The 18,947-nt window shown below is 33.1% G+C and overlaps 1 protein-coding gene across 6 annotated transcripts in view; it reads right to left on the minus strand.

Annotated features, from left to right (window-relative positions):
• FMN1 (formin 1) overlaps nt 1–18,947 on the minus strand; it is a 186,406-nt gene that overhangs the window by 40,361 nt on the left and 127,098 nt on the right. For all 6 annotated transcript variants that reach the window (XM_050335930.1, XM_050335931.1, XM_050335932.1 and 3 more), the window contains 4 exons: nt 16,393–16,522; nt 14,868–15,014; nt 11,528–11,587; nt 9,636–9,756 (listed from right to left, as the gene is read on the minus strand). In XM_050335930.1, coding sequence (XP_050191887.1) covers nt 9,636–9,756; nt 11,528–11,587; nt 14,868–15,014; nt 16,393–16,522 — 458 coding nt within the window. The remainder of the gene's footprint in view (nt 1–9,635; nt 9,757–11,527; nt 11,588–14,867; nt 15,015–16,392; nt 16,523–18,947) is intronic.

Here is an 18,947-nt window from a genome sequence, read left to right on the forward strand (position 1 = left end):
TGCAAAAAAAAAAAAAAAAAAAAAATACAAGTGTGCCACAGTATTTGAAAACCCTTACAAATTACTGGATGTACATCATGCTTCACCCACTACAAATTTTGGCCACAGAAATGGAAAGCATTAGCAAAACATTAAAACAAAGTTGGAAACTGCTGATTATCAGTTTGCCACTGTCTTCAGATTTAATGCAGTACTTGGCTCAAAAACTTCTTTAAAAATCCCAAATATAAGTGAAAATATTTACAAAATAGAATGTCTCTCACTTAATGCCTATTGGGCAATAGTCTTTTAAAACTCCACAGACACTTGTAAATCTGTCAAAAGAATCATGGTCCATAAACAAACTTTCATGTAAAGAGCATTTCAGTGTCAATCAGAGAGGATTTGGAATTTTTTAAGCACCACTTTTAAAGTAAACGCAAACCCTGAAATAGTTGAATTGTTGATAACAGTAAATTACTAACTATTTACTCACCAGAACCTACCAGTAGCATTTACAGGAATCATCTTGACAGCAAAACCAAGTATCAACACCATGAATTCCTATAAACCTGTCACTGACACTATCCCCTAAGAGTTATGCCTCTGTGATAGCTGCTAAATCTTCCCCTGGTCCTGTCTGTTCAGAGCCTGGCAGGTTATATGGCCAAGCTTGTTATTTTATTTTGTTATAATGCAGGCATGTCTTTGACAGAAGAGTTACTATTTGATAATTCTTTTTTAGAACCCTTACCTTTTCTCTTTGAAAGAGCTTTTGAAACCATACTGCAAATGAATTCAGTGTAGTGCTAAACAACCCCAAATTTCTGCATGAGAGAATCCATGATTTTTTACAGTGCAGAAATCTGTTACACTACTTGGGCTTATACACCCAAATAAAAACCTAATAAACTTCAGATAAAATGTATAAATTTAAATTATTCAGCAAGTACTATATAACTTTCTTGTGATTTAGTTTCTTTGGTCTTGCTGTATTAGATTTTCTTACTTGCAAACAACTTTGCAAGTAAAGTTACAGGAGATGCACGTTTACCCATTGGACACTGTTGCAGGATCTGGCTATATTCTCGTTAATACATGCACTTAGATACCTATTTACTGGAGTTATGCACACAAGATTTTAGCATCATACAATTCATTACATTTGCACTATCTACTGCTCTTGTGCTTACTTATAAAGTAACTTTCTTTTCAGAAACAATTTTAAATAAATGTGCAAAGGGAAGAGATTCATCCTGATTCCTTAGAAGCACATGGTAAGAATTTTGACAACTTTTAACAGCAAGAGGTTATGCTGCTACTGACTCAGAAAAGTTTCAGAGAAAGTATTTTATCTGCTCTTTTTAACATATTTACAATCAGTACACATCTCAATGATGGCAGCACACAAAGGTTCAAGCACTAACACCCCAGAGCCAGAGCCAGGTTGACTACGCAGAAGCCTTTGAGCAAAGCAGAGAGACAGGAAAATGCCATGAAGCAGGGTGGGAGATTTTCTGAAACAAAAGTATCTGAGACAAATCTAAGAGAAGATCAGATTGTGGTAGTACTCTATTCTAAAGCTTCGTTTATAATGTCTTCAATAAAGGTCAAAAATTTAGTGCAAAAAAGTGTTAGCACAACATAAAACTAAAAACACCATTCTAACCTATTAATTGCTTGTATAGAAACAGTTTTTTGAAGATATTTTCAGCTAATTTAGAAGAATAAATGCGTTTCTATATAAAATGATTTTCTTCACACATTAATAATTCAGTTTTCTAAAAAAAAAAAAAAACCCAATTTCAGAGGATAGAGTCTAGTAAGTAAAACTTTACAAAGTCCAATCTTTGTCTAAGCTACATTTTCCTTATGACACATAGAAACAAATATTTGTTTAGGTGCTCAAGCTCTCATGTATCAATGAGACAGAAAAAACATTTCAGTGACTAAGTCCAAAGCTGTGGAAAGTGAAATAATTGAATTAGTGGTACACAAAACATCCTGTAAAGTTCACCTGTTCTGAAGCCAAGAGTCAGAGATCTTGACAATTCTTAAAAGTTTGATCAGATATTCTGTCTTTGTCTTTTTAGGGGGCTTTGTTTGTTTAAGTTAAACAACATTTTGAACTTTTACAGTTGGTGATGGCATGCACAGGAACGTTTAGGCCTATATTAGTTTCATCTAACCTAAAAGAAAATTTTTTTGCTCCTTATTTTGTCAAAGGGCATCAACATTATATATAAATCACTTAAAAGCCTTTCTGCTAAAATTGTTTTTCAAGAACAAATTTAACAAAATGAACAAAGACTGCTGGTAAAACTAAATATTTTTCACACCATAGCAACATATCTGAGCCTCTGGTTAATGTATTCCCTCTGAAATGGTAGTTTACATTCAGCTCACCCTTCAGTGGCGCAGCATACTGCACATATAAATGATTATAATGACTAAAGCCTCATAATTTTCCAGTCAAGTCTTTGTAACATTCCTTTAAGTGATTCCAGCACAGATGATTAGTAGAAAATTTTTGTTAAGTGTCAAGATCCAAACATTCAGACCTCCACACATCATTAAGCTCTGTCAGGAGTGTAGAACTGTGCACTAGCAGATTCTGCTGAGAAATTTCCTTTCTGTCTAAGCACTACAAAAAATGAGTATTTTGAAACTGAAGAGTCTTGCTTGTCTGGCTAATTGAGAGGGAGAAAACATTTTTAAAGAAGGAATAATAATATTTTTATCACATGAGCTAATATTTTTACATTGTTAAAAAAAAAGGAGACCTTTCAAACACACAAACATTTTATCATTTAGTGTACTGCACAAGGGATCAGATGGAATTGCTGGGCAATGGCTGAAACAGTATGTTTATGAGCTTAAACTGCAGAAGCCAGAAAAGTGATCTCTTGTTTTCCTCTGTACTGCTGGGACCTCTGATTTTCTGTGCAAGACAGATCATAAACTTCCACCTAATTAATTCTTTTACCAAGTTTATGGCTTTGGTTAAGCTGGAGAATTCTGCTTAGATTTAAAATCATGTAAATTCATAAACTACCTGCAATATTAGCAGGAACACTTCTTAAAGTGCTAATTAGCCTCACTATTACTAATTTGTATCACACTGTCTGAACTAATGTACTTTCAATCATTGATATATAAGTGACTGCCTCAGTTCTAGCAGAAATCTGCCTTTTTTTTACTGAATACTTCCTAAAAAAGGAAAAGCCGATGAGGTCCACAAATATGAAGTCACCATTCCTTCCAACACTAGTATTACATACTCTCCAAACAACATAATTCATTATCCATTACGCACATTGATAGGGACCATATTCCTCCTGTTCCCAGATGTACACTACCTGCCATCAGATGTATACTACGCTATGTAACCAATGTTTAACATACACACAAGTATTTTATTTTTTTATTTATTTATTTAAAAGGGCACACAGAAAAGTGCACAGACAATTGTAACTGTGGTACTTGCAAGATTCATTTTAGAATCTTAACATTTGCAGAATGTTTTTTAACAAGAAATTTCCGAGAATTCTTTAGCCAAAGGAAAAAAAAATATAAAAGAAAAAATTAACAGCATGCCATTGTTTACCCAGCAGAAAGCTTTCTCCCTGTGCCTTTGTGCACACATGCAGACATCTGCTTTCAGGGAATAAACTCTTCTAAAACATCATTGCTTTGCTCCTCTATTATATTTCTGAATGTTATTAAAACCATTCCATACTATCCTTTATTATCACAAACTAGAAAATCTAATGAAATTTTAAGAAGTGATCCATTTAGGAAAATTTCTACTAAATGTATTCATATATGAACATTACCAGTGGAGCACTGTCAAAAAGTTTTACTGTAAAACAGAATCCAATGCACATATAGAAAATATGTCTTCAATGCCTGAGTTGGATCTTTCTAAATCAAAACAAACTGAAATACATCTCATCCTGCTGAGGCAAAAAGCAGTCAGAAAACTTTGAGAAGGAAAAGAGTGTCAACTCTTGCAGATAGCTTCTTCTTTACAAAGCCTTCCTTTGTTTTTTTTCCTTATACCGTTCTGCATTGCCTCAAAATTGATAACATAAATGTTGGGACTGCGCAAAAATACAGTGAAACCACGTACAAAAAGCTGTGCTTCTTTTGTGCTATTACCTCAAGAAGTAACACACGTATGTATTTGGTTCCTCATGTTCCACAACTTCAAATTTCTACTTGCCTGAACCTCCAAAATTTTAAAGAACATCTAATTAACATGAAGAAAATTAAAGTAAGTTGTTCCCTTAAATTATTGTTCCTGTAAACTTCTCTGCTCCTGCTGAGAAAATTTTTTGAAGACATGTATGTTAGTCAAACATCTAAGTTCCTCTTTTAAACTGACTTAAAACATTTCATTTAAATTAGAATAAGGCTTCAATTAGTTGACAATATTTTAGAAAAGCGTCTTTGATACTTTTTTGAATATTATTCTCCTGTAATGAATAAACAATCACCTTTTATTGAGAAATATCTATTTATCCAATGAATTATTTAGGAAGTTAACACTCAAACTGATATATAATATTTAGAATTTTCATGGGATCCCATAATTTTGCTGTCTATGAAGCAAATCAAACATTAGACAAAACCTCTCAGCATTGTAATCCTTGCCCTATTGCTTATTACCATATCATGATTACACTAAAACTCTACTCCATAAACCAGACGTTATCTAAGGCTATATTATGTATGAGGCATCAATGACATAAATATACAATTCCAGCTGAATAAATTGTAACACTAAATTAATTTTTCCATTTGTGCGTACACAGAAAACCAAAAAAAGCTAAAATTGTCTCAATTTATCAATTGAAAATATCAATTACTCTCTAGAACACAACGAGTCTATAGTTAATTATTGGACATTTTGTTGCAAAAACCTTTCATTATGTTTCAGGACTCTAATAGGAAACCACATATTTAAGAATTTTAAATTAACTTCTTGTGAATAATAATGATTAAACTTTTCTACCTTAGTAGCAATTTTCCTATTGGTAAATAAATTCCCTTATAACCCTTGATAAATCCAGATATTGTTCAGTATTGTAAATCTGGAATATAAGATTTTTAGTCTTAAATGAGCACGAACTGATTATTTTTTTCTTTTTGCAGTTTCCTCTTTGACTCTTTTTATAGTAACAGTGGTTGAAAGAATAGAGAATGAGCAACCCTTTTCAATTTCCCTCCTTTCCTCATTTCTAAATTCTCTTCCATTCTTTGCAATAGACTGCATAGCTCCCAGAAGAAGCACTGAATGAGAACAATGTAGATGCAACAATTTAGTCTCATCTAATCAGATATGCTAAGAGACCGGGTTAAGAGACACGGATGTGAGTAGTATGGTGTTTGCTAGTCACATCCAGTGCAGTGGATCTGTTTCTATAAACAAGAATATATTTATTTATATATAAATATATACATATTCATATCTGCAAAAGACTATATAGATTGTCATGCCATTTAGGAATGAAAATAAAATGAAGCACTTGAAGAAGAGTCAGGGGAAGACAGGTATGTTCAGCTGACTGGTGATCTAGTTTTTCACTTCAACTATCTAACAAATAACTACAGAGGAGACGGAGGTAAGACTTTTCTTAGAAAGGCAAATCCGAAGAAATAGGACCAAGTCACAAGTTTCAGCACAAGAAATTCTCACATGGGATCAGGAAAAATATTCAAGACAGTGATTCAGCACTGCAACAGGTACCCAAAAACGGGCTGGGATTTCCATCACTAGATTCAAACCTGAGCTGGCTAAGGCCCTATACAACCTGATCTAAACATGAAGTTACTCCTGCTCAAAGACTCTGGACCACAGGACCTCCAGAGGTACATGCCAATGCATCAACCTGCATTTCTCTATGATTTCAAGATACTTGTAATGCTTTGGTATTAAAAAACAATGTGAAAACAGCCAACAGAACATTGTAATTTCTCAGCTTTTCATGTACAGATTTATTTTCTTCACTTTTACTCTTTTCGTAAGAATTATACAATTTCGAAAAAATGGGGTGTCCATAACCTGAAGTTTTGGTGAAGTTCTCCTATTTAAATGGGGAAAAGTTGAGAGTAACATACTTATGCCAGACACAGATCTGTGAACAGCTAGGTTAAGAGGCACCCAATGTGAAACCTTATCTCCTGGAGTACTGAAATCCAACTGGCTATTATATAGTTTGAAGACTCCATGAAGTCTTGTTTCTATTTCTATTGGTGATCATGAAAGGAGGGGAAAGTAAAAGGTATGTGGTATTACAATGGGATTATAATGCAACAATCTCAGAGGAAATTTAATTAATTGTGAGAAATAAAAGCATGACTCTTGAAAGTACTCAGAGTGGACCTATCTTTGCTCTTTTGGTTGTTAAGGTCAAGAATACTAAAAAGTTATAATGAACATTACACTAAATGATACAAGACATACTGCTTTCTTTTGAGTAATAGAGCAGCATTTAAAAATTTTATGAACTGCATTGCAAAGAAGAGGAATGAGTGTGACAGATGGGAGCATCTACAGTACAACTGATTTTGAATAATTAAAATTATTCAACTTTGGACAGAGATTATTAAAAGGTTCATGGTAAAACTTATAAAAGTCTATCAAACTTTGGTGAAGTGTCTTTCTTTCTGAAAATCTTACGATTTACAATTCAAATATTCTTTGCTTATTCCAGAAGAATATCAATACCAAGACCACCAAGTGGCATTGTGCAAATTGGAAAGGGAATCATTTTGGTCCCAGGGAAAGAAAGGAGTGGAAGTCATTGCCCTAGACAAGGAATAAGATGCCTTACAATCTTAAACAAAGAAAAAGGTTTTTCCATAACTATACCGATTGGAAAGTTAACACCTGTTAAATGAATAAATGTATCTGCTAATGATACTGTGTAGTATTTTAAAACCTCGGAAATACAGCAGCTATCCAGACCTGGAGTGAAAACCTGAACTTACAGAAAACATTTCTTTTTCCTATGCTATTAAAGTGGAACCAGATTTCACTCTAAAATTTTAATTTCAGTGTTTAATATTGAATTCTCTTTTACTTCTTTCCCCTTAAAAGCCTATATTAAATGCATATTTTTGTTTCTCATTCTTTTTAACCTAAAACGCTTATGAGTACAAAGCTTGTTCTGGAATACACGTTAAAAACCTGTTGGATTAAGGTTCTCCAAAAATTTGTTTGAATTCTTGAGTCAAACTTTAGTCTAAGCCCTTTAAACTAAAGTTAGTCTGTCCCTTTAAAGTCTAATCTGAAGACATAAAAATAGACAATTGTATGGAACTCAATCTGTTTATCTGAAAAGGATGAAAGTGTTTATGCTTCATCTAGATTTAAACTTTTGGTTCCACAGAGTCTAGGTATTTCAAACCAGAGCTTTACATCATTAAGAGATGCCACTCACGATAACTCTATCTTTTATATCCATGCTAAAAAGATAAATTCATGTCTTGATAAACTAGCAAAATATATTTTTAAATACTAAATGACAACTATTATGAAAGGTGTCTATCAAAACTGCCAGTTGCAAGAGGTGATCTTTACCTTTTTTTTTTTAATCATTCTATACAAATCTCAGAGAAAAAGGTAAGTCACTAACAGTAATATTAATTCATTCCCTAATGACACACAAGAAAACCCCTCTTTTTTTTCATTACCTTTGTCTCATCCTACTTCCAGTGTAATCTGCTTAAGCCTACCTTAGCCAACAAACTGCGAAATAAATCCAATGTACCCTATAACACAGGCAGCCCCAGTTAATATTGTTCAAATTATTTACATCTGAAGGGCCGCGCCTGTCTGGATAGCTGGGCCCGACGCTTCTCTGGACTTGGTTTCTGCTTTTCACATCTGTTTCAGCTTTAGACTTTCACTGGTATTCTGCCAGCAGCCACAACTTTTTAATGGCTACAATAAACTACAGAGACTCATCAAATCTTTGTTGTACGTGTTAAAATTATAACCTCTTCAATTAAAATTTTGATTTAAAAATTAACTAGAGTATTAACTGAAGAAAAAAATTCAAAAGGGAATGTTTGAAAGAGATACATTTTTATATGCGTGATTGTTTCTTTGTTTAAATGTAAGAGAAACTAATCACAGGAATGTTTGTCAGAATTCTGTTGCGTATTTCTGAGTGATAAAATACCAACATCTGAAAGCACTTCCAAAACCTTCTTCATTTCAAATCTGTGCTGTCATTAACTTTATATGTTAATTGCTTTGGCTGGGTTTCAAATACATCTTTTGAAAGAAGAATTATGAAAACAACCTCAACATAGCAATTTTTCAAGATTTGCTAAAAATAGCTACAAAAATTTGTTCTATAAATCATAAACCAGTGAATACAAGAAAGCTTGAGGTTTTATTTTAAGAGTTAAAGTGTCTAGCTTTTCCTACTCGCTGCCTGTTTCTTTGCAATGAAGAACAAATATGATATGAATGTCACAGCCTGAATGCAGATCCTGCATGACTAAGATGCATGACAGCAGGACTACATGCTGAAAAAGTACAAGATCAAACACATATCATGTTTCTGCAAAAACTAGCTCAGAAGAGGGCAGGCCATGGGGCTTACAGGGCCAAGCGATGAGAGGAGATAGAGCACTCACTTATGCCCGGGTCGAACAAACAACAACTGATACTTTCCTACCACTGTTAACCTTTGAAACTATCTTAAAGACGGCAGTGACCTAATCCAGCAATTTCTAACTGTAAGGATAAACTATTTTGTAAGGGTTTTCATCGCCTTTCATTGAAAAAATAATCATCGTGTTCAACTCTGATTCTAAAAGGACTCTTCCGTTCTGATGCAGAGATGTAAATGTAAAAGTTTTTATACGCTTTTATATAGATTCTCTCCCTAAACTCCATTTTCTACACACAACTGTTGTAAGTAGAAGTAGCAACTTCTTTGTAACAAAGAAAGACAGGCTTAAAATATTCAGTCATCATTTGCTGAATTTATTTTAGAAAGTCATGTGTAGAACAGAATAAAAAGGAAACTGCTTGGAATACTTAAAAGAACAACCCTTCCTACTTTATTTCCACTCGGTACCCTGATTGATAGATGACTTGGGTTTCTGAGCCCCTCTTTTTAATAAACATTTTTAAATGTTTATTTTATGTCCCAGGGTAAAAATATTTTGAATTGGACCTTTCCATTTCCCTTTGCTGTGCCTTGGCAAGCTGTATTTTATTTCTACATTAATAGTATTCAACTCTTTCTTGTAGCTTTTAAATTGCTGTTATACAAGTACTGAAGAAAGTATTTATGTTATGGAGCTAACAGATATCCACAGTTAAACACATAGTTCTGGAGAAGTCAGAGGAAAATTCACACATAACTAAAGAAATATTTAGAAAGATTTCTTTAGGGGCCTTTCAATTGTAAAAAGTAAAATTACTTTTCAGAATGGCTACTTTCATTTTTATTAAGTCATGAGTTTAATTTTTTTTTCTTTCTAATTTATGTGAGTAATTTGTGCCACAGTGTAAAAACTCTAAATGAATCAACACTATAAATCTAATTAGCAATAAGAAAACCTCATAAAGATCACATTTTAAATGGCACTTTGTTGTTTGCAGAACAAATGTGAGAGTTCCCAGTTACCTTCTAGATCTCTCTTCAGTTTCCTTAAGTCTTTTATTAGGTCTTCAAATTTAACTTGGGAGGCCTGGAAAAAATCTTGTGGTTCTGGTAAAGGAAAAATGCTCTTGTCTGTTCCTGCTTCCTAAACAAACAAACAAACAAACAAACAGGCCACTATGAAAATTGAAAGCATTTGCAGTGAAATAAATTACTTTTTACTTAAATTCTCATCTATGAAACAGTGTTATAAAACTACAAAACCAGCATATTTTAAATCATTCTTGTTAAAACAACATATATCTCATTCAAGATTAAATACCGACCATTCTGAGTATTGAAACTTCCTTTTAGATGTTGTAAAGCAAACTGTGCTCAATTTAAACTTTGAAACAAAACTGACCTGACAACATTTCAGTTCATGTCAATAAAGGTTTAGATAAGGGATTAGAAGTTTCTTAAAAACAGATAACAGGAATGCCTATTTTAATGTAAGAAGTGTTCTTATGCCAAAAGTTTGTGGTTTTACTCTCTCCCAATTCATTAAAGATACACATGCTTTATAAGCATAAATTGAAAACTATATTTATATATTGCCTGAAATACTATAAACAGATAAAAATATACATTTGAAGATTTATGTGGCTAAATACAGACATGTGTTAATGTCTGTATGAAACTCCTAAGTATATACCTTATTTTTAGCAAAGTAATAAAAAAATATGTAAGTAAAACAAAACTAACGACTACAAAAAGAAACAAACAAAAACCCCAAACCAAACAAAAAACCCCAACCAAAGAAAACCCACAAACCTCTGAAAAGGTTCAAACAGCATCTCCAGCGGAAGTTTAACAAGTAAAATATGTATAAAAGCATATACTAATGAGTTTAGAACATGCATATACCTGTGCACAGATTTCAAGTCTATAACAAAGGAAAACTTCCAGGTTGGAGAATTGTTTTTTGGAACAGGGAAAAAATAATTTTATTATTATAAAGATATGAACATTTTTTGGGAGAAGTGTAATGGATGACAATTACACTGTGTTAATTTTCTCCCAAGAATGATAAACTGTTTTATTTTCCAAAATTCCTTGAAGAAAAATTACAGTATAGTAAAAATTCTGCAGAAATATTAAATATCATATATTTAAGTAAACTGATTAAAAAGCAAAAGAAAAATCAAACCCCCCAAAACCCCAAACCCAAACCAACAAAAATAAACTCAAAACACAACAAAAAGGAAAGAAATACAAACAAACAAAGAACAGTAGTACAGATCTACATATCTCATGTCTACTAACTCATCAATCCAACCACTTTATGTAAGAATTTTCAAAAAAAAGGAAGAAAAAGTAAGTCATCACATACTTATAATCAATTAATAGTGACATTTTAATTTAAAATACAATAGTTCAAATATTCTATTTAATAAATTTGGCCACTGCTAGTACCAAAATCTTCATAATTGTAACTCACTCAAAAGCAGCAGCCACATCTCCTCCTACATTTCAATCCCTAACTTCATCCCCATCAACTGACTCACCTATCTTAAAATACCAAGCTGTCCTTGCATTCTGTCAAAAGAGCGAAATCATGCTTCTGTCTTCCAACATAATGACAGCACAGGAACTTTTACAATGTTGCAGTGACCCCTACGTAATAAGACAGGGCTGGAGTGACCACCTGTCCAATCTGCAACAGTCACAGGCAATTGCCTGCGGTGTAAAATTTTTCAAAGCAAATTTCACACCTATTGAGGTACACAACTATCATAGGAAAGCAAAAAAAAAGGATTTTGGTTTTCCATTGGAGGCATTGTGTTCAGATTTCAAAAAAGCTAATATGAATCCTTTTACAATCTGTTAAAGAAACCTACTTTTGGAAAGACTGATACAGCAAATGAATCTTTTACCTTATCACAATGGCGTAGGTAATATATGACGACATAATCCACAAGATTAATACCACTATCCTAGGAAAAAGAAAAAATTCTTAATAATGTAGGATTTACACTGATGCAAGTGAAAATGTACTCTATTTCAAAATAAATGTAGTATTATTTTATATTGCTATAAGAAATAGGACTCCCCAAATTTTCAGCCTTAGCATTACTGACCAAAAAAAAAAAAATCTGTCTTTTACAATATTGGCTTGACTGTACCACCACTGGATCTAGAGTTTCTTTTGGTTCTAGATACCAGGCAAAAATACATGCACCGGGAGAAACTGTCCCTATATTTTATTTAATAATACAAGGCATTACTGAATAATAATATTAACTCAAATAATAATACTATTTAATAATATTACTCTTCAACTTAGTATCAATATTAAAGTCATCTCAGATATATTAAGATGAACTGAATTTCTTGCTCCCTCTACTCTCAATCACCTATAATGTAGATCTGAAAGAGATACTTTTCATATTTTATTCCAAATATGAAATCAGACAGCATGTAACTAAGAAGTACATTTCATACCCTGTTACCATATGAATTTTAATTCTCACTTTATGGAATCACCATTTCCATGTTCCTGCACACAACTGTACACAATATTTTATTTTGTTACATGTCATTGGGTCAGCATAGTCCAGATGAACAAAGGAAAAGTTAAACATTACAGGGTACCATTCAGCAACATAAAAGAATCATCATATAGGGAATTATATCTGGAATGTCTTTGAAATTTTTTGGATGTGTTTTCATATTCTACATTGACAGGTATCAGGAGAAACACTTCTATGTGAACAATGTCTGACTTCCTGTACAGAGCTGCCTCGTTTATGTCAGAGCCTGCAGCACATTATATTTTATTAATATCATGCACCAGCAAAATTCTTCTAAGTAAGTCACTGCTGTCATGCAGACAGAGCCACTCTGCATGTATAATGGTTTTAGAAGACACTGCTGGCAGGTCAAAAAAACCTCAATAAAAAATAACTTCCTAAGCTCACATGACAACAAATTACTTTTATGTGATTATTATAAGATATATTTAAAAATGAGTTTTTACCTTAGTTCATGGAATTCAGCTTACTTAGACATAATATTGCTTGCTGGCAATTCACAAAAAGGGAGTAATGGGACACAGGAAGAATATCTTAATGTTCAAATATATAAGACCCTGCATTTTTTCTCCTTGCAAATATGGTCTAGCAATTATCTCTGAGGTTTCATGTCTGCCTGTAGCAGCTGGATCCTTTGTTTTTTCACATTTTGGAGACTGATCTAAACTAATAATATACTTATTTTTGCTACTAGGAAACTGTAAATATGATATTTTTTTTTAAATCTTGTTTTGCTAAGGAACAAGTCTTATTCAATTACATGGCACATCAGTGACTACTTTTCATAATGCACTTTGGAACAAGCTGGCTAAATTCAGCCACACAGAAAATCCCAGAGATAACAAAGTTCTATGAAGTTTACGGGTAGATGAAAGAGTAAGACTAAAACCATTACTTCTATTGAGAAAAGTCAAGTAAAGCCCAGTTGTTTTACTTTCTCCTTCAAGGTAGCCAGTCCAACAACAAACACCTGAGTAATGGGAAACTTGGCCAGGTTTTAGTTTAGCTGCAGCTTGTACCTGTGTCTTGTTCATGGAGTAGGACTGGAAGAAAAGTGGTCGTATGGAACAGCTGAACCATCACAATGAAGAGGAAAGTAAGAATTAGAAACAGAGTCGTTTAGGTTGGAAAGTACCTCTATAATTGTTGAGTCTAACCGTAAACTCAGCACTGCCAAGTCCATCATTAGACCACGTTCCTAAGTGCCACATTTACAGGGATGATCATTCCACCACTTCCCTGGGCAGCCTGTTCCAATGCCCAATAACCCTTTCAGTAATGTAAAATCCAGTAAAATGTAAAATCAGTAATGTAAACCTTCTCTGGCTCAACTTCAGACTGTTTCCTCTCATCCTATCACTTGTTACTTGGGAGAAGAGACCAACCTCCCCCGGCTAGAATCTCTTTTCAGTTAATTGTAGAGAGTAATAAGGTCTCCCCTGAGCCCTTTCTCCAGGATAAACAACCCCAGCTTCCTCAGCTGCACCTTATTACATAAGACTTGTGCTCCAGAACTGACATCAGCTTCATTGCTCTTTGGGTATGCTCCAGTACCTCAATGCTTTTAGAAGATAAAGGACGCAAATCCATTCAAAAAGCTTTCATTAATACAGTTGATCACTGAACAATTCATTAAATGTGTTTTCACACTCCATTAATGATGATATTCAAAAGTAAAACAAAAAGATCCCTAGATATAACACTTTCCTGACCCTGCATGTCTCACAAATGCATTCTTCTGTACATGAAGCATAATCAGGAACAAAAACTTAAAATCTATCTTTCTTATAGTAAAGAAAGCACTTCACGTAAGAAAGGAAGAAGAACACGAAAGAAGAGATTTTTTTTCTCACCCTACAAATATGTACCAATATCAGCAGAAAATATCTCCCATTCTTCGCTGCTTTCTATATCCATGTGGGGTCTAATCTAACACCTCATCCTCAGCCCTACTGAAATAAGAAACAAAGTAACCTCATCTCAAAGGGTGTCTAGAGTTTGATCCTGACTTTGATCCTAGCATGACTAATCAAAAACCAGCTAGTGGTTCTCAGTTTTTGACAAAATAATTTACTGCCTTTTATAAGCATTTTCTCATGCATGCCATTCAAAATTCGTGTCCTACATCCATTTAACAGACAATTAAAAAAAAAAGGCCAAAAATATCTTGCTGGGTCTGACACCTCTTTGAAGATTAATAAAATCCTACATGTTTTGAATTTATATCCCTTATAAATAATTTGTTAGTGTATACGCTACACTGAACCTTTACTGATATTTTGTTTTTGAACCTGATTTTTTAAACATTTTTACTTACACAGAGCTGCAGCAAATTAAGAGCACAAAAAAAGAATGGGAACATTTACTGGACAAGATTTCAGTAGTTTATGCTCTCGGGTTTCTCTCTACCCTACTCAACTCCCTGCTAGTAAAAGAGACACACGGAAATTCTTTCTCAGATAAGATAATTATCCTAGCATTACTGAATAGGAGAAATTAAGAGATTGTGGAAACATGCACATATGCAGAAGAAGGTGAAAAGCTGGGAGATAAAACCCGAAAATTTTACAATTTTACAATTGCTTGCTTTTTCAAACAAGAATGATAAGAAATAAAAGATTAACTTTTGAACAGATGACGATTACTTGAGGAAAATTATCTTTAATTAAAAGTTACTACTTACTCTGCTTTTGACATCCTTTAGTTTGGGGAGTATTTCCAAACCAAATCCATCAGCTTGACCGCGGGTCCTATTCCCGCCATTCATATAATTTCCAAAAGCCAAAATCAAACCCAAAATTTCCTTTACACTTGTCATGTTCAGCAAAGCCTGGAAAATAGATACTGGTCTGTAACTTCCCCTGGCAAAAAAATTCTAATTGCTAATATAAGATAGTCTTTTTAAAAATTATTTTTGCTAAAGGTTTTGTTTCTTGTCTGCTTTTACCTTGGTACATAAGGGAAACTGAAGCTAATACAATAATCAAGACTGAGAGAAATATTTATTAGACTGTATCTCCCTAAGATACTATGTTTAATTAATCTATATGAAACAAATTATATGGCATCATATACTATGTTGATGACAAAAAAATTAATGGAAGAAGATTAATAAACATTCTTATTAGTCTTTAAACATCTTACAGATGAGGTAGTTTATCATCTGTTTGCATAAAGTACAGTCAAATGTGCTACTTTTGCTGTCACTAGGTTAGACTTAGACTGTCATTCAGTCTGCTTCTCACTGGTCATGTTACTCTAAAATTCACACTCCTGGATCCATACTTCATGCAGATATAACAGGGCTAACTAATTACTATGCCTTAAAACAGAAAACAATTCTAGAAACACAGTGCAGAACTAGTAAATTATTTTCAGTTACACATAAAGACACCTGTCGTGACGAATGAGAATCTAAGGCCATAGGACTAATTCTTAACTTCGTAGCCTTATACACTGGATAAATCAATTGCAGTGTAAACTCCTGAGAAGTGAACTGAGGGTAATACAACTTTCCCTATCTCATACAACACTGATTCCTTATTTATGTCTCCTTTGGAAAGGAAACACCAAATAACTATTTTTATTGACAGCAAATCCAAAGAGGTAGAGCATGTGTGTTTTGTGGAAGCAAAGCTAATCAAAAGCTAATCTTCAAACTGGAAAAAAATAAAATTAACTGTTCAGGCTAAGATGTTAGACCTTCTCTCAATTCTCATTCTACTTCTCATATTTTGTTATAATTTGACAATCTTTAGTCTTTCATAGCATAGAAATATTTGGCACAGCTTTGTCAGACACTAAAAAAGTCTGCTGTACCAGGGTTAACAGAAATTAATAGATGACAAGCATCTACTGTTATCAACAGTGGTATGCAAAAAAAAGAAAGTTTGCAAGGCCCTGTATTAAGCTTGTCTGATATTTAATTTCTTGTTTATGAGGATTATCTATTACATACTTAATATGCAAGGTAATAAAAATCTACCATTCAAATAAAAATTAATTTCTATGTAATACATAGGGAATCACATGCAATTCACTCCCCTTTTCCCTCTTCCTTTTGTTCAATAAGCAGTTATACATTTAATATATTTTTATTTTCCTGAAAAGGTAATAAGCAGATTTATGGTTCATCTCTTATGGTAAAAAAGAGGCATACAAACTCTAATATATATTTAAGTTTTAATTTAGTTTTCATGAGGACTTACCTTGGAAGCACGAGTTATGATATCTACTTTCCGGTGCACTGATGTTATCCCTTCAGAGAAAACTGACTGAAAGATAATACACTGAGCTCGTTCTGCAAAGTTGGGGATCTGAGATAATTCGTATAAAAATCTGTGGGGAAGAAGGGACTACTCATGAATCTTTATAGTTTTTGTCTCTGGGGTACATAATGAATGAAATCTGCAGTATCATGAAATATACATGTAATCTTTCCTACTTTGAATCAAGTCTGACAGAATTGAAAATTGTTATTTCTGCTAAGAATGTGCTAAAAATCCTGTTAATATCACAAAAAAATACACAACATTAATCGTTATCATATCAATCCATTAACTATCATAGCTGTATAGTAATAAATAGAAGAACCTCAAACCTAAATCATTGGTTAAAGAACAAAAAAATGAAAAGTTAGAAAAATACTATGTACTCTTTCAATTTACGTCTTTTTGCTTCCCTTAAAAATGTGTCCAGAAATACAGAACTCAATATACTCCTACAAGTTTATTTCAAAAATGTCTGCCAAAAAATTTATTCTGATTCTCAGCATCAATTCTCTTTTACTAATTTCCACCACGTTTTCCAATGTTTTATGGCAATGTACCTAGCTGTGTTTTTAGCTCTGAGAGTATCTGTCTTCAGTCACTATTCAGAATAGTTACTAAGTCTTTACCTTCTCTATACCTATCCACATATAAAAATTTTCTTCATGAGTCTATTCTAGTTTTTCTTCTTTTAACTCTTTGGTAAATGAAAAAAAATAGAGGTATATTCAACAACTCCAGATCTTACAAAATGAAAGCATCCCAAAGGCATGAGTAATTCCTCCCTTTTCCCTTCATCAATTTAAAATGTAAGAGTTTGGCTAAATAATACATGAAGTTTTAGCATTTCTTATAATAACAATGTATTAAAATAACAATAATTTGCTTTTGGGTTTTCAGTCTAGGATTTCAGTGACACATATGCTTTCTTGAAATCCAGAAAAAAGTTGCCTTTCTCTCCAATATCATTTTAGAAACATTCTTCTAGTCTCCTGTCAACAGATATCCTTAGATCACCTTAATGCAGGGCCATAAAGATTTTTCTATCTCACTGAATTATAGAAAATTCAGTATTCAATTTATTAGTTTGAATTCTTCTTAAATTTATTTACATTATTTAAGCCAATACATCTGATTTCTCCAAATTATTTCTTTTCTATAATAAATGAGATCAATGCATTTAAATCTGCTTTATACATTTCTCATGTATGCAAGGCATTGTTGAATAGATAGTGACTGTCTAAAAAATCAGCACAATCCACCTGTGGTTGGTGTTTTAATTGGAATACCATTTTTTTCCTTCTTTTTTCTTTCTTGCCTGATGAAAAAATCTGTTGTGAGAGAAGATCAGGGAGGCCTGGCTTGACTCTTATACTTAAGCAGTGGGAAAAAAGAAATGTCAAGCTGGTATTAATAAAAATGCTTCCTATTGGGAATGAACGGTATTGCCAGGAAAAAAAAAAAAGAGTGTATTTTGCACTTTGTGTGAGAGAAACAAAAGAAAGAAAAAACAAACTGCTCCATTAAAGTTCTAACATACACACAATTAAAAAGTTTAAATTTAAAAAGTCAAATGACACATATTCTTGCCTTCCCATGGAAAGAGAACTATCTCCCACATGGTTGCCCATCAGAATAGAGTAATTGTGCCAAGAGTTAAAAGAACATCAGCGTAAAAAGAAGGTATCTCCAGATTTTGGAATTCAAAGCATTCAAAGTTAATATCCAGACAGAACACTTATAACTGAAATCCATCACAAAAAGGAATCTTAGTGACTACAAATGTACTTACTAAACAAAAAGTCATAACATGAACCTAGGGTTATCACAGATAAACCACCAATTCAGGTGGACAAAACTTTAGGAGAGAAAAGAATATTCTTAGTTCAGGCATTTTTGCAATTTTAGTCTGAGGAAAGTAGGATTAAGACTTAAAGTAATGATGATGTGAGTGTGACATAGCTTCTGGATGAGTTTCTCATTACCACACTTCTTATGGCCTAAAATATACTCAGAGAATATGTTGTTCATCTCTGTGAGGTCCATTGTACTCCTTTCTTTCAGAAACCGTAAATAAAAAATGCATTTACTTAAGAACTCTTATCCTACCAGAATTTTGTAGTAAAGGTCTTGAGAGAATTTTCAAGCCATGCAAATTGCCATGTTGTTAGTGTAAGAGAACATTCTTGCAAATTATAGACAGAGCAGCCTGGTTCTACAGAGGTAAAGTAATTTTCAGATCACATTTATCCACACTTGAAGAATACAAAATTTAGAAACAATTTTTTTTTTTTAGACGTGCTTCTAAGTAAGCCAGCAGGATTTAAACTGAAGTCCAAGGAAAGCTGTCTTCAAAGAGAAGCAAAATGCATTACTTGGACAGCAATTATGAATTGCTCTGTACGTCCTGAATCAAACTACATACAAAACAGGAAAGCTCAGTACCTTATTTTGCCACTACTTCCTTCATTACTACCTTTTTCACACTAGAAAGT

This window comes from Myiozetetes cayanensis, unplaced genomic scaffold (assembly GCF_022539395.1).
Source record: "Myiozetetes cayanensis isolate MyiCay16 unplaced genomic scaffold, myiCay2020 scf6-25, whole genome shotgun sequence".
NCBI classification, from domain to species: Eukaryota; Metazoa; Chordata; class Aves; order Passeriformes; family Tyrannidae; genus Myiozetetes; species Myiozetetes cayanensis.